Raw genomic sequence first — 13,752 nt, 5'->3', positions numbered from 1 at the left:
ATTCATTAGACGTTATTGTGATTTTATCGAAAAATCATATTTGTTTCATCAAATCCCATCGAAAACAGATGCCATCATTTTTAGCATGTGGGGTGGAAGTACTTGCATTGAATCGATACCAGTTAGTGGTTCCTCTAAATCAATTTCTTAAAATTCATGTAAACCATTTTCCATTCTTAACAATGGGAAAGAATTCTACAATAATTGAGTCAAATATATGACATTAAATGCAAAAAATATCTCTCCATGCCGAAATAAAAAGTTCCGTGGAGTTCTCTTACGAAGTTGAAAAATGTATTGTCTATTAAAACAATAGATATTGATTTCAAATTTTACTCAACACTTGGATCATAAATTTTTGAGTTGATCAACTTATCACATTCATTGAACGGACAGCTATTCTTATATATATATATATATATATATATATATATATATATATATATATATATATATATATGTGTGTGTGTGTGTGTGTGTGTGTGTGTGTGTGTGTGTCTGTAAACTAAATCTCATATGTGTTTTTAAAAGATAAGTTCAGTTTACAGTATTTAAACAATCCTCACATATAACACAATGAGGCAATGGACTATATTTGGTAAATTATAATACTGAAATAACGTTAGTCCTCAATCACATGTGACAATCTTTAGTGAGTCTCATATGTATGCATTACATATAAATTCACTTCCAAAACACGTCTATAAAAATATCTTAAAAATTGCACAGTATATATTGATAACAATCATAACTATTATCATTCAAACTGGTATAATAATAGAATTATTGAAAGTATTTACATTATTGACTAGTGATTAATAAAATTAATAAGAACTACAATAATGAAAACGTATGTTTCCATAAAAAAGTAATAAAGCTCATAATTAACTGAAATAAGTACAGTGAAAAAAAAAAAGAAATACATGATTCGAATCCTAAATGAAACTGCTTAAGTCTACCAACTCTCTTTTTCTTGAATTACCTTTCCGTTAAAGGAATGTCAACTAAGAACATCCACATCATCAAATTGACCCATGAGCTTTTTCCATCTGCCAGATATTTCAATAAATTGGTCACATTTCAATATGATATTGATATCAAAAGAAGTCCTTCAAAGCCACACAGCCCAGAAAGTTAATCCTGGCTTCTGTAGCGTTACATATAAAAAGAATTACTGGTAGCCTGTGGATAGGACGCAAATCTATTGCAAGTATTTTCCTCTAGATCTATCAGGTCTAGTTACCCAATCACTGCTAGGTGAACAGAATGGTCATGAAAAATAATTGACTCAGAGAAGTGAAATCAGTCTCTTCACTTATAGGTTATCTGTTCTAGCTATTGAGCTATCTTGGTCTACTATTGAGGTGACAGTAAAGATAAATTCTTTGTTAAACTGGAAACTCATTTTCCCCTGCACATACAATAACTTTAAATAAAAAGTTTTTGTCACATTTCTTATTCCTTCACACAATCTATCCTAAAGCAAGCATATATTCTATATCTACAAATTTCTGAAATAATGTGTGCAAGGCTGATACTGGTAAGGCAAACTCAGCCATGCAGCCGACCTCAAACTAAAATTGCGTCTGCATGTACTGTAAGCTTACACAATCCGCCTTCGTTTAACCATGCCAAGTGTTTCTGAGTCAGTAACTGTCTGTGGAAGAGCCTGGCGCTGAGTCTCGGGTAAGGCAAACACTGTCACCCCACCCACCACAGAGAGGATACCAAAGAGGACCATGGGAAGTTCTTGATGAGACCTGGCCTGAAAAATAATTATACATGGAATGGAGGGATGTAATCAAAATATATTGGAATTTGTCAAATGAATATAATGGCATATACAACATTATAAAGTGGAGAAAGAGGGACAGACAATGAGCAAATCAGCAGAGATTATATTATCTCCAGCATGCACACCAGTTCAATGGTTTTTTTTTTATGATATAAATTATAAAATGATAAATAAATCAATGATGATGTTGATGACAATACCTAATATAATGTCTCAACCCCTTCATTTCTCGAAAAAAATTGATATAGCCAAAGGTGGTGATTGGCATGCCATCTTGATTGAAACTCACATTGTCTTTTTAACTATTGTCAAACCAGTTTCATGTTTCTCATTGATATTCAATGTCTAGATGTCTTAGATAAATGAGTGTGGTGATAAATTCCACATGTGGCTATGCCCATATAACCGTCTCATGAAAAAAAATAAAAAATTCTTAACCTGATTTGACTGTACTGTATAACAGTGTATTTCACTCCCTAGACCGGTGTTTTTGTTCAGTGTCAGAAGTTGAAAAATAAATTTTCTGAAACTGTTGCAATCTAAAAGGAAGACCACAAGCAACTGTGTGTGAAGAATAACAGTATGATGTGTCTTTGTGGTCTTGTAGTATGATATTTGCTTTTGGATCGGACAGTCCGGGATCGAGTCCCACTCTGAGCACCCCATAGTTGAGTCCTTGGAAAAGACTCTTGACTAACATTCTCTCACATCACTCAGGTGTAAAAAGAGGACATGATCGTTAACAGCTCTGTCTGTCCGAAAAAAATTGTAATATCGTCAAACAGGAATCATGTCTCGTCCTACATGTTAAGTGTTGCTGTTGGATAGAGACCTAGTAAAGACTTTGAGCACATTTAGTAGATATTGTGCAATATAAATACTCAATACGCAGGATGATTGACAATACACAAAATTAATTGATAAAACTGGCAGAATAAGCAAATACTACAAGGTTTAGTTTTGCCTGGCAAATAGTTTATCGCTGACATTTGGAGTAAGGTCTGAATTGATATAAAACTCAAATTCCAACACCTATTTCACAAAATACTTTAGTAATGATTAATCCTGATAATAGACACAACAAGTATTAATCTAATGACCATTTGTTTTGAATTATAAAATTTTAATGATTTACTTTCACCCTACTTGGGTCCTATTTTGTATTTCTGGCAATAGTGCCTTAAAATCTTAACTCATTTTATGATTGTTATGGATACATACACAAAATTGCATGGTAAAAATCGTGTGAATCTCAATATTAATGCAATTATCCTGCAACAACCATTTTCAGAATGACTCTCTCAATCCTAGAGATTTTTGCTACTTTTCAAAATAGGAAAAAATGTATTAAAAATGAGCGTATACATAGATATTTTTATTCCACTACCATTCACAGGTAAAAACTAAAAACATTAACTTTGATACTACGCCTATAATTTGTCTCAGAAAAATGTAATAACTTGGCATGGGGTAAAAGTAACCCGGGTAAACTACGGATATAGTCGGTGTTAGGGTTGAGAGAGTTAACAGCAATGCATTCATCACTCATTATCCTGAAATCATTTGACTTGACATGCAATAAAATCTGAATTTATCAAGTTTATAAATGTGCATTTTGTACAATCTTTATACCATGACCACAAGTATATAACTTAAAACATAACTGTAGACGATTAAGACCCACTACTTACAAAATATATTACGAATGGTGCTGTTATACTTCCCAGGTTTTCAAAGAATGAAGACAGTCCTATTGAATGATTTCTGAGTGAAATAAGAAAAAATTATATTATCAACTATATGATTCATCAATTTAACAAAAATTACTCTCCCTCTCCCTTTCTCTAAGGGTAGCATAATGCTGACTAATATAACTCATTCTTGAAAACATAGCTATTTTTATGCGAGATGAATAATTGAAAAGTTATGTTTGGTGTGTGTGTGTGTGTGTGTGTGTGTGTGTGAGAGAGAAATAGAGTGAGAGATTGTTTGTGTGTGTGAGAGAGAGAGAGAGAGAGAGAGAGAGAGAGAGAGAGAGAGAAAAAATGTGTGGGTATGTTTGCTTTATAAAGAGCTGCTGCACACTTAAACAGTGGATAGTAACACTTTGTATAAATAAATCATTCATTATTGTTATTATTATTATTATTATTATTATTATTATTATTATTATTATTATTATTATTGCCATTATTATTATTATTATTATTATTATTATTATTATTATTATTATTATTATTATTATTTTTATCACCATTCTTTTTCTTCTTCTTCGTCTTCTTCTTCTTATTATTATTATCATTATTATCAATATTATTATTATTATTATTATTATTATCATCATTTTCATAACGTCTAGCATTGTGCAGCTATGTGGTCTTGTGGTATGACATTCTCTTTCGGATTGGAAGGTCCTGGGGTTGAGCGTCGCTCGGCGCATACTTGATTCCTTGGGAAAAGCTCTTTAATCACATTCTCTCAAAGTACTCACATGTAAAATGATTACCTGACTGTTAAAAGTGTTGTCTCTGTCTGAAAAAAATTATAATATCGCCTAACAGGCGTCATATTTCCTTCTACATGTTACATTTTGCTGTTGGTCAGAGACCCTTTGTAAAGAGCTTTGAGCACATTTAGTGGATATTGTGCTATATAAAAAAAGCTCAAGCTCAAGTCTATTCTGTCCAAAAGCCCGTTATGTCAATGAAACAGAATCATTTCACAGTAAAATATGACCCATAAAACCGCCTGCTATGCTGGAAACGGTATCCAAAAAGTTTTACTTTTTTTTGCATTCATCTCATAAATTTTGGAAGTAGAGCTGACACGTAATTACCTCCACCAATTTCTATCTATCAATTATTACTGACCCATCTCCATTCAACTGTTCAAGATTTTTAAAAAATAAATAAATAAATAAAAATAAAACAAATCACATGGAAAACAAAAACAGTAGACTAGACCAGTGTGAAGCTTAGGTAAAAGAAACAAAAAAAACCCCTAAAAAACACACTGACTTACTGTGATTTATCTTGTAATAAAGTAAAGCCACATTGAGCACTATAATTTATTTTATGGGTGACAACGATGGCAAACTTTGCTCCAAGCATTGAGAATTTGGATAAAGCACTTTAAAAACATTGATGCATTTGCCTAAAGTCTAAATAAGTACCTCACTATTGGTGGAAGCGATATTATAACAGTGCTAATATGATAAAATGTGCCAAACAGGCACATGCATTTGGAACTAGAAATCCAAGCCAACCTGGGTGAAAAATGAAGCATTGTTAAGAGTGTTAAGTGAGAAAAACCATGGTACTGAGGTATTTCATTGTTTCTGCTTCCAGGCCAAAGGCAAAATGGCAATAATAGTAATAGCTCTTCTAAACGTGGATTTTATTTTGAATGTCTCACAATTTTAAAAGATTATCAATAATGAAAATCTGATGTCAGAAAGCCTTATTTTCATCACCTGATAGCTGTTGGGAAGATTTCACAAGCATATAAGTATACAGTTGAGTAGCCTCCTGTTATTGCAACCTTTCCTGCCATCACCATGACAATTTTAGTTACACTCATGCCCGACGCTGAAATAGACAAAATGACCCATTTAAAAAGTTGCAGTTTAATGCTTGTTTGTTTTTAGGTGTTGTATCATCGTATGGAATACATACATAAAAAAAAAAGCTGAGATTATACAACTATCTAAATGCGGTCTGACAGGTTCGAGCCAGCATAAGAGAACCTGACAAAATGCCCAGAGGAAAGGCATTTTACACACACTTCCCTTGTCCTACCAGAGATGAATATTAAACTGTAAGGTCCCCCTTATATAAAGCAGAGTTGCATTTGTCTGACAATTGTTCTAGTGCTTAACAGGTTGCCTGTTTGGTCCTATGAGTTAAATTATCCATCCTTAACTGGAAATAAACAAAAAGATATGATAGTTAGGGTCCAGTTGAGGAGAAATTATACTCAAAGAAAAATATCCAATTTTACGTCTTTCTTTTTAATACTTGTCTCACCAAATTTAATATAATATTCCAATAAAAGTTTTGACCCCAAAAGTACGATTATTCATTTATTTAAATTTATACTGTAAAAAAATAAGTTAACTAAAACATGGAAGGAGACCATTTAAAAAAATATATATTTAAATCTGGTAGAGTAGATACTTCATACTCACAAGCTTGCTCAGAAATGAGCATTGCCACAACATTCATGAATCCACAAACCAGCATGAACATCAACAAGCAAATCTTTCGACCACAACTGAAAAATTAGATTTGAAAAAAAAACCATTTCGTGGCAAATTGGAGAGTCACATTTAATTAAAAAGTCAAAGACAAAGACATATGTGCTTAGTCAAACTGCAGTCAAAGTCAATTTATGAGAATAAGTTATGAAAATGTAGGTTGATCCAACCATCACTTTACAGTCACTGGTTTGAGAGGACTTTTGGTGATAAGCTTAAAAAGTACACAAAAAAGTACACAAATTAAGGTAAGTTTTAAGTCTAATGAACTGCCTTAACCCCAACCTTGATCAGTGGGATAAATATTAAAATTAATAGTTACCAAATACCATAACCAATTGACAAATGATCAATTAATAATTTAAAGATACTGAAGGGTTAGTGTTCACTTTATCTCACACAACAAATGGTTCCACTAGGCATTTTTAATTTTGTTGACAATTTCAAGAATATTATATCAGGATATTATGCAATTTGTGTTAAACTACTTTAAAATTTATTTTAAACGACAAAAATAGCTGAAAATGAACAAAATATTATTGAACAAATTCAGGGAGTGCTTCTCTGTAGAATTTAGAAAGATAATATATGAAACAATGCCAATGAGCTTACCGAACAGAAATAATAATACACATGAGATAGGCTGGAATTTCTACAGCTCCAAGCAGGAAGAGATTGAAGTAGGCGTTTCCATGAAGTATAGGAATACTCAAGGTAATTCCATAATAACTCAAACTACTGACAAAGCTGTGAAAAATAAAAACAAGTGAATATTTTCGGCAACTTTTAAAATCAATTGATATAGTATAGTAATATTTTTTTTTTATTGAGAGCAATATTTATGTGAAACAGAATACATCCATATGATTTATTAAAGGGTATTATGCTGTTGCTTAATATGCCAATGTGAAATTAAACAAATATTGTAATTCTCGTTTGTTTAAAAAAAAAAAAAAGAAAAAAAAAAAAAAAGAAAACAAACATTTTGCACATGAACTGTTTGATTCATATTCAAATGGATATAATTTTGGGATGATGTTTATGTTTACAAAACAATCTATGTTTATTGTCATCCTTGCACAAGAGGCAGTTATTGTGTAAAGCTATGAATCCAACTTTTAAATAATATTTTAGACATTTAAGAAAATGAAAAGATCTACAAATCCAAATGGCAAAATACAAAATGCAAAGAAGATGCAAAGAACGGTCTTAATCTATGAAACAAATGGAAGGAAGATGTAATATTTTATATAGGAAACTTACAAAAGGTAGAATATTATAGCAGAGTATGTCCTGATGCGAGAACTGCAGCATAAACTAAACACATTTCTCAGCTTCTTTGGTTCTGTTGGACGTATCACAGTGTTACGTTGCTCTACCATGCCAGAACGCTGACTTGAGCTGGGATTTATGTCTTGGAAACTTATTGCTTGAGGCATGTCATTATCAGTGGCAGTTTCAGCATTTTCGTTGCACGATTTCATGGATAATAAATGCATTTCTTCAGCAGGTTCATCAGATCCTGATAAAAAGGGCTCATCAGTGACATAATCATCTTCTGAGGTACCTTCAATCTCAATTCCATTCTCTCTATCATTTTCTTCATGATTCTGCCCTACAATATGAGTAGTTTCATACACAAAAAGGTCATTCGGTGCATTGATGCTATTAAAGTGTGCTATGGTCTCTATAACCTTTTGTGCTTTGGAGAGTTTATTTTGAGATATCAGCCAAGGTAAGGACTCTGGCAATAACCTGAAATATGATTAAGAATACAAATTTAGTAATAAAAAATGAAAAAAAACAACAACAAAAAACAAAGTGAAAGATTATATCATATGTTATAATTAGATTAAAATAACACATGATAACTACATCGTAAAAAAATATCTTAAAGGTGATGTGATAAAAAAATGATTTCATGTAAACATTTTTACATAAAATGGAATAAATCTGTCATGAAGTACTACATACAGTGTTAAATAGTTACCAATTAACTGACACAGAAAATTATAGTGAGAAAACAATCGTCAAAATCAGAGTTGAACAAATTGGAAATACTATTTTCTTAACTTAAACTGTCACACTCTTATTAACTTGCAATGTTTGGTCCTTCCATTTTCATTTTTATTATTAATATTATCATTATTTATTATTATTATTATTATTATTATTATTATTATTATTATTATTATTATTATTATTATTATTATTATTATTAGTTGTAGTGGTAGTAGTAGTAGTAGTAGTAGTAGTAGTAGTAGTAGTAGTAGTAGTAGTAGTAGTAGTAGTAGTAGTAGTAGTAGTAGTAGTAGTAGTAGTGTAGTAGTAGTAGTAGTAGTAGTAGTAGTAGTAGTAGTACTAGTAGTAGTAGTAGTGGTGGTGGTGGAGAGGGTGGTGGAGGTGGTAGTAGTAGTAGTATTAGAAGTGGTAGTAGTGGTAGTAGTGGTAGTGGTAGTCGTAGTAGTAGTAGTAGTAGTAGTAGTAGTAGTAGTAGTAGTAGTAGTAGTAGTAGTAGTAGTAGTAGTAGTAGTAGTAGTAGTAGTAGTAGTAGTAGGAATAGTAGTAGTAGTGGTTGTAGTAATTTCATCATTATCATTATGTATAACTATTAAGAGGTTGTATGAAATATCGTCGCTAATATCATGCATGCTTCAATATCGAAAAAAAAACCTCCCATTTGAGAACAAATGCATCAACTTCAAGAAAAAGCTTACCAGACTAATAAAACACACAGAATGTTTGGAAGAGAAATAGCTAACTGCAGGTATCTCCAATTCTGTATGAGGTACCCAAATAGGGCGGTCATCATCAAACCCAAAGCCCAATAAATATGGAAGGCCAAGCAAGGAACTGTGCGATATTTTGCTGGAAGGATTTCCACCATCATAACAAAAGTGCAAAGAGATATACCCTGTTAAATAAAACATACATACATATATATATATATATATATATACATAGCTGCCAACCCACTCTGATGAGAATGTGTACAATGGGACCTCAAAATAGGGGAGATTTCATAAAAATGAGTATAATCTTGAAATCGACAGAAACTAACCATTGTGAAAGTAAGAGGAAGTATATTTACATAAAGTCACACCGCACAAGCTCAATTGCAGCAACAATGATGTTCCCAAGACTATAATCCAATTTTTCAGAATTCTACCTCCCAGCATGAAGATCATAATTGGTCAAAAAATATATGAATATCCACTTGGTCACCAAGGTTTCTCAATAGGCTAGTAATAATATGAATAATAGTAATAAAGAAAACTGAAGTGACTTCATACACTGAAAATGGGTACAATCTTGGGGGAAATGCGTACAAGCATACAATCGCTGAGAATGCGTACAATTCCGCATTTTGCAGTAGGTTGGCAGCACTTTATATAATTATAAAAACAAAAACCATGAAATATTAGTGCTCAACTTTTTGATAAAAGGAGCTATTTATAAAATATTTCAAGTATAATTATGATCAAGTTCTACAATATTGTTTTGAGCATTCGCTCTCATCAGGAAGTGAAAGTGAAAGTAGATTGTTGTCTTTATTGTACCTTTTCGGCTTCGCAGTTATGGTGATTTGTAATTACATAAAAGGTGTTTGTTTCTATGTCTGCATGAAGATGTTAGTTCGTTTCTTCTGTTGAGTGTTGCCATGTTTGGCTTTGTAATGATGAAGAATTTTTCTTCCAAGCAGATCTTAAAAGAGGGGGAGTACGACTGTGCTATGGAGATGATTTTCCATGGAATGCTGTGTTGTATGTTTTTTTCTTTGACGTTCCAAATGTGTTTGCCTAGTGTAGTAGAATGTTTGTTTGTGTATGTTTTTGAAGGAAAATTTATGCAGGTTGTATCTGGTTTTGAATGAACACTCAGTGAGGCCAATGTATGTTTCTTGTTTTGGTGTGTCTGGGCTTGTAACTGTGGCTTGATCAATAGAGTCTTGAGTCAGGCAATTGCCGTTTAATGAGCATGTCGCCTGGGTCCAGCAGTTGCATTTTGTCTCTAGGTTGTTTCTGGGCTGAGCTGGCTGTGATAGTTTTCATTTGTTGTTGGAGAAAATAATATTTTTGTATGTTTGGCATGCAGGTGTATCCTATTTTGATGGTGTTTTTGTTTATGAGGGGGTGTAGGACGTGACCTGGAGGGAAGCATTTTTGTATTAGATTGAACAATTTGTTACTGATAGAGGTTGTCACGTTCTTGCTGTAGGGTGGGTTGAACAATGTTATATTTTGCTTTATTTGGCATTTTTTCGTTGGTGTGGTTACAGTCTCTTCTTCATATTTTAGTTTATAGTCATAGCCACTTTTTTGTAGTGTGTCTGTGTATGGTGGGATTGCTTTGTTGAATATGTTGTTGTTTGTAGAGTTGTTTGATAGTCGTTTGTTAATGCTCTCTGGGATGTTTTTTTATTATAGATGGCGGGTAGTTGCTAGGTCTATGGACGTACAATGGGGTGTTGCAGAGGGGAAACTTGAACAAAATTGTCCACATCCCATGAAATTGAAATAACAGTGTCCTAGTATAACTAGGTTGCATTATCAGCATTGTACAATTTTGTGGAATATGTGGCTTAAATGTGATCACATGAACACCTTGTGCTTTACCCAGTTGGAAGGAAGGAATTAAGATTAAGATGGTACATCTTAAATGATTGTGAGCCGCTATATACTTATGCTGAAGAGTGAATTCTCATTTTTAAATAGATTTAAAGATTTTTAAAAAAATATTTTTAAAAATCATGACCAATTTAAAATGTTTTTAAAAATCATTTTTTAAATTTCGGAGTGACAAATGCTGGTAGCTAACAAAGTGTTTTTAAATCTCGGACCAAATCAAAGCCTGATTTCATGATATCAAAGGCACAATTTTAGTTTCTAGTTTTGTACCTGAGAGATTGTTTTACACCACAATAATCATAAGAAAAAAAATATCAAAGATTTATAATTGCAGAACATACTTACCATGTTAAAAAAACCAGTGAAGAATCTCAAAAAGGTGAAAAATTTGTAGTTTGGGGCCCAAGCAACTGTTGAGCCAAATGCAGTTTGAATGAATAGGCAAGCAAGTAAGATGGGGCGTCTGCCAAACTTGTCTGAGAGGGGTGTGATGAGTAGAGCTCCAAACATAGAACCCACCATGTAAAGGGTTGTTGATAACTCTGACAAATACGCTCCCACACAGACCAGATTCCACTGGTAAGAGAAAAGCATTTTTTAAAATATGAGTTTCACTTCCATTCAGAAACTATTTAAAAATGCACTTATCAGGAAATGTGTTAAGTTCTCATATTTAAATTTATGTTGTAAGTAAATCAAATGACAAAACTTTATGAGATCCGCATGTTTCAAGAAGTTTTTTAATCTCTTTGAAAATTTCATATTTTTGTTTTTCCAAAAGATGCACAAATCTTGAAATGCAAAGTTCGAGTAAATGATTTTAAAAAAAAAGCTATCTGATGTGCAAAGTGAAAATGATAATATTTGCATAGAATAAATAAAAAGCAGGCTGAATATTTATGGACTGTAATTATCAATGTAGCGTACCAATAAAACACAAGGAAAAACTACATCAATAATTTGACAGCTTACAATATGAAATAAACTGACAACGGATTTTCTCTTGTAGGCCCATCATGTTTTCCTCTGAAATGAGAGTCAGTGCAGACTGGACCAATGAATTACTCTTGTCAGTTTGAAATCTTTTGAACTACATATCCCTTACGATTCGATCTGTGAAATGAAAACTTTGAACCACTGTCTTATTTTATATGATGTGATTTGAGTGGATCACTCATTATAAAGGGTTCTTTGACATAATGCTATGAAAACTACAGCAATATAAATTCCTATTTGTTAATATAATCGGCTGTTTTGGGTTACCAATAGTCTTAGTTTTGACTTTTTCAAAAATGTAGAAGCTACCTACATAAAAAAAATGCTCGAAAATATATTTTTATAGATTTATAATTCAAATGATTTGACGTAAGGGCAACGATCCATTAATTTTATTGTTTTCTTTTTTTGTTGTTGTTGTCATTTTAAGTTTCCAGATGAGTGATAATGATTTTCTTTTTACAAGAATGAAAAAAATGTAATAAAATTCATAGCAAATCCAATACATTCCGCTAGACATTGTAGGCAGGGAGAACCAATAGCTCTGTTGTAAGTGGAGTCGAGACTTTTCTGAAAGCCTGTCCACCAAGCAATGATTGGGTGGCTGGATCTGTTAAAACTGGTGGAAAATATTTGCAACAGACTACCCCACTTCATAATTGTAGCAACCAATTGCCACTGTAAGTTTTACTTTACAAAACTGGGATAAATTCTGCCTCCATATGCCTTATGGCTCTTAGGGCTACTAACAGACAATCCAGATTTGGAAAAGTGGGTCATAACCATCAAATAAGCTTCCTGTCACTTCCCTTCGTCAATTTTGAATGGATTTAAGTTTATTAGAAAATGGGAAAGGGGTAAAGAAAAAAGTGTTATATTTTAAAGTTAAAGTATCATAGTAAAATAATATATTGCAGGCGTGGGCTGAAAGGTTTGTTTACTATACATTTCTAGTTCCTGAAAGACAGCGAAAAATAACAAACGTGTAAAACTAATACCTCAGACACATTTGTAGACTTATATTGACTTCTGTGGTAGATCCATTCGTGAAGACAGGGCTCTGTGATGTTTGTACCATTTTCAGTTGTGAAATGGGTTTCACACTCTTTAGAATGTATAAGCGACGTCTTTTTCTCTAATACCTTATCAGAGGCGGGAATAGTTCCAGTTGAGAAGTTCATCCCATCATTATTCTTCAAAACAGGAGTACGAGTCTGATGAGAATAACTGGTGGCACTTGCCTTATCATCATCACATGATTGCCCAGCATTTGCAGCAAGAAATAAAACGCCAAATGTGTTCCATGACCCTCTTGAATATATTATACCTAAACATATGAAGGCAAAAATTTGAAATCGAAATTTTGAAGCAAGTTTCTGCTGGATGTTGTCTACGTCGACTGCCATTTTTCTTCTTTTTAAAAAAAATAACGGTGGTGAAATGCAAAATTATCTCTTACGTTATAGCCATTGCAAACTAGTCTTTCGCTTGTAAAGACAAGCAGCCACTTATAAATAATAATCTCAAATAACAATGAAACGACAGTTTTGCTTTCATCGGTATAAATCTTATGTCGAGACACAGTAGACACAGGCCACAGGGGAACCTTCTTGCCTCCACAAACTCGAACTCTTGCAATGAGACAATTATAAATGTTATATCGCTATAAAGGCAGCATGCAGAATTGTTTCCAGGAATCTTATACCATGTTAAAGTTGGTATATTCTAAAACAAGCATCAATAAAATGCTAAATTCATTGTAAATAATGGATTTTTATGCTTGTTATGTTTTTGGTTGCATTGGTGAATCTGTCTGCTATTTTGCACCACTCTTCAAATTATGAGGTCAAAAAGTCAATAAGTAACATAAATCGATATAAATCTTTATACGATTCTACCACCGATTTTTACAACAAAGTCTATTTCATTAAAACCTGGAATATGGGTCACATTTATTTTGAATTTTGAAAAATCTTAATTAGTAACTAAAAAGTATGCATTGATTTACATATCAAGAATTTCATGTATGCATCTCTACTATCAACTCGAATAGATATCGAAAACAGCTTGGCTCTAAA

At 32.6% G+C, this 13,752-nt stretch overlaps 1 protein-coding gene across 1 annotated transcript; it reads right to left on the bottom strand.

Moving 5' to 3' along the window:
• Positions 1-546: 546 nt before the first annotated feature.
• LOC144965860 (organic cation transporter protein-like) lies at positions 547-13,749 on the bottom strand. The gene is made up of 9 exons (XM_078901654.1): positions 12,673-13,749; positions 11,024-11,254; positions 8,768-8,964; positions 7,314-7,805; positions 6,663-6,797; positions 5,982-6,067; positions 5,268-5,382; positions 3,487-3,559; positions 547-1,765 (listed from the first exon to the last, which is right to left on the bottom strand). Exons 1-9 carry the CDS (start codon positions 13,078-13,080, stop codon positions 1,604-1,606), a joined length of 1,899 nt encoding a protein of 632 aa, XP_078757780.1. The 5' UTR covers positions 13,081-13,749; the 3' UTR covers positions 547-1,603.
• Between the last annotated feature and the right edge of the window lie 3 nt (positions 13,750-13,752).

Source organism: Berghia stephanieae, chromosome 2 (assembly GCF_034508935.2).
Source record: "Berghia stephanieae isolate SIO BIC M18660-M18661 chromosome 2, UCSD_Bste_1.3, whole genome shotgun sequence".
In the NCBI taxonomy this organism is placed as follows: Eukaryota; Metazoa; Mollusca; class Gastropoda; order Nudibranchia; family Aeolidiidae; genus Berghia; species Berghia stephanieae.
This window is presented reverse-complemented; position numbering and strand designations above follow the sequence as displayed.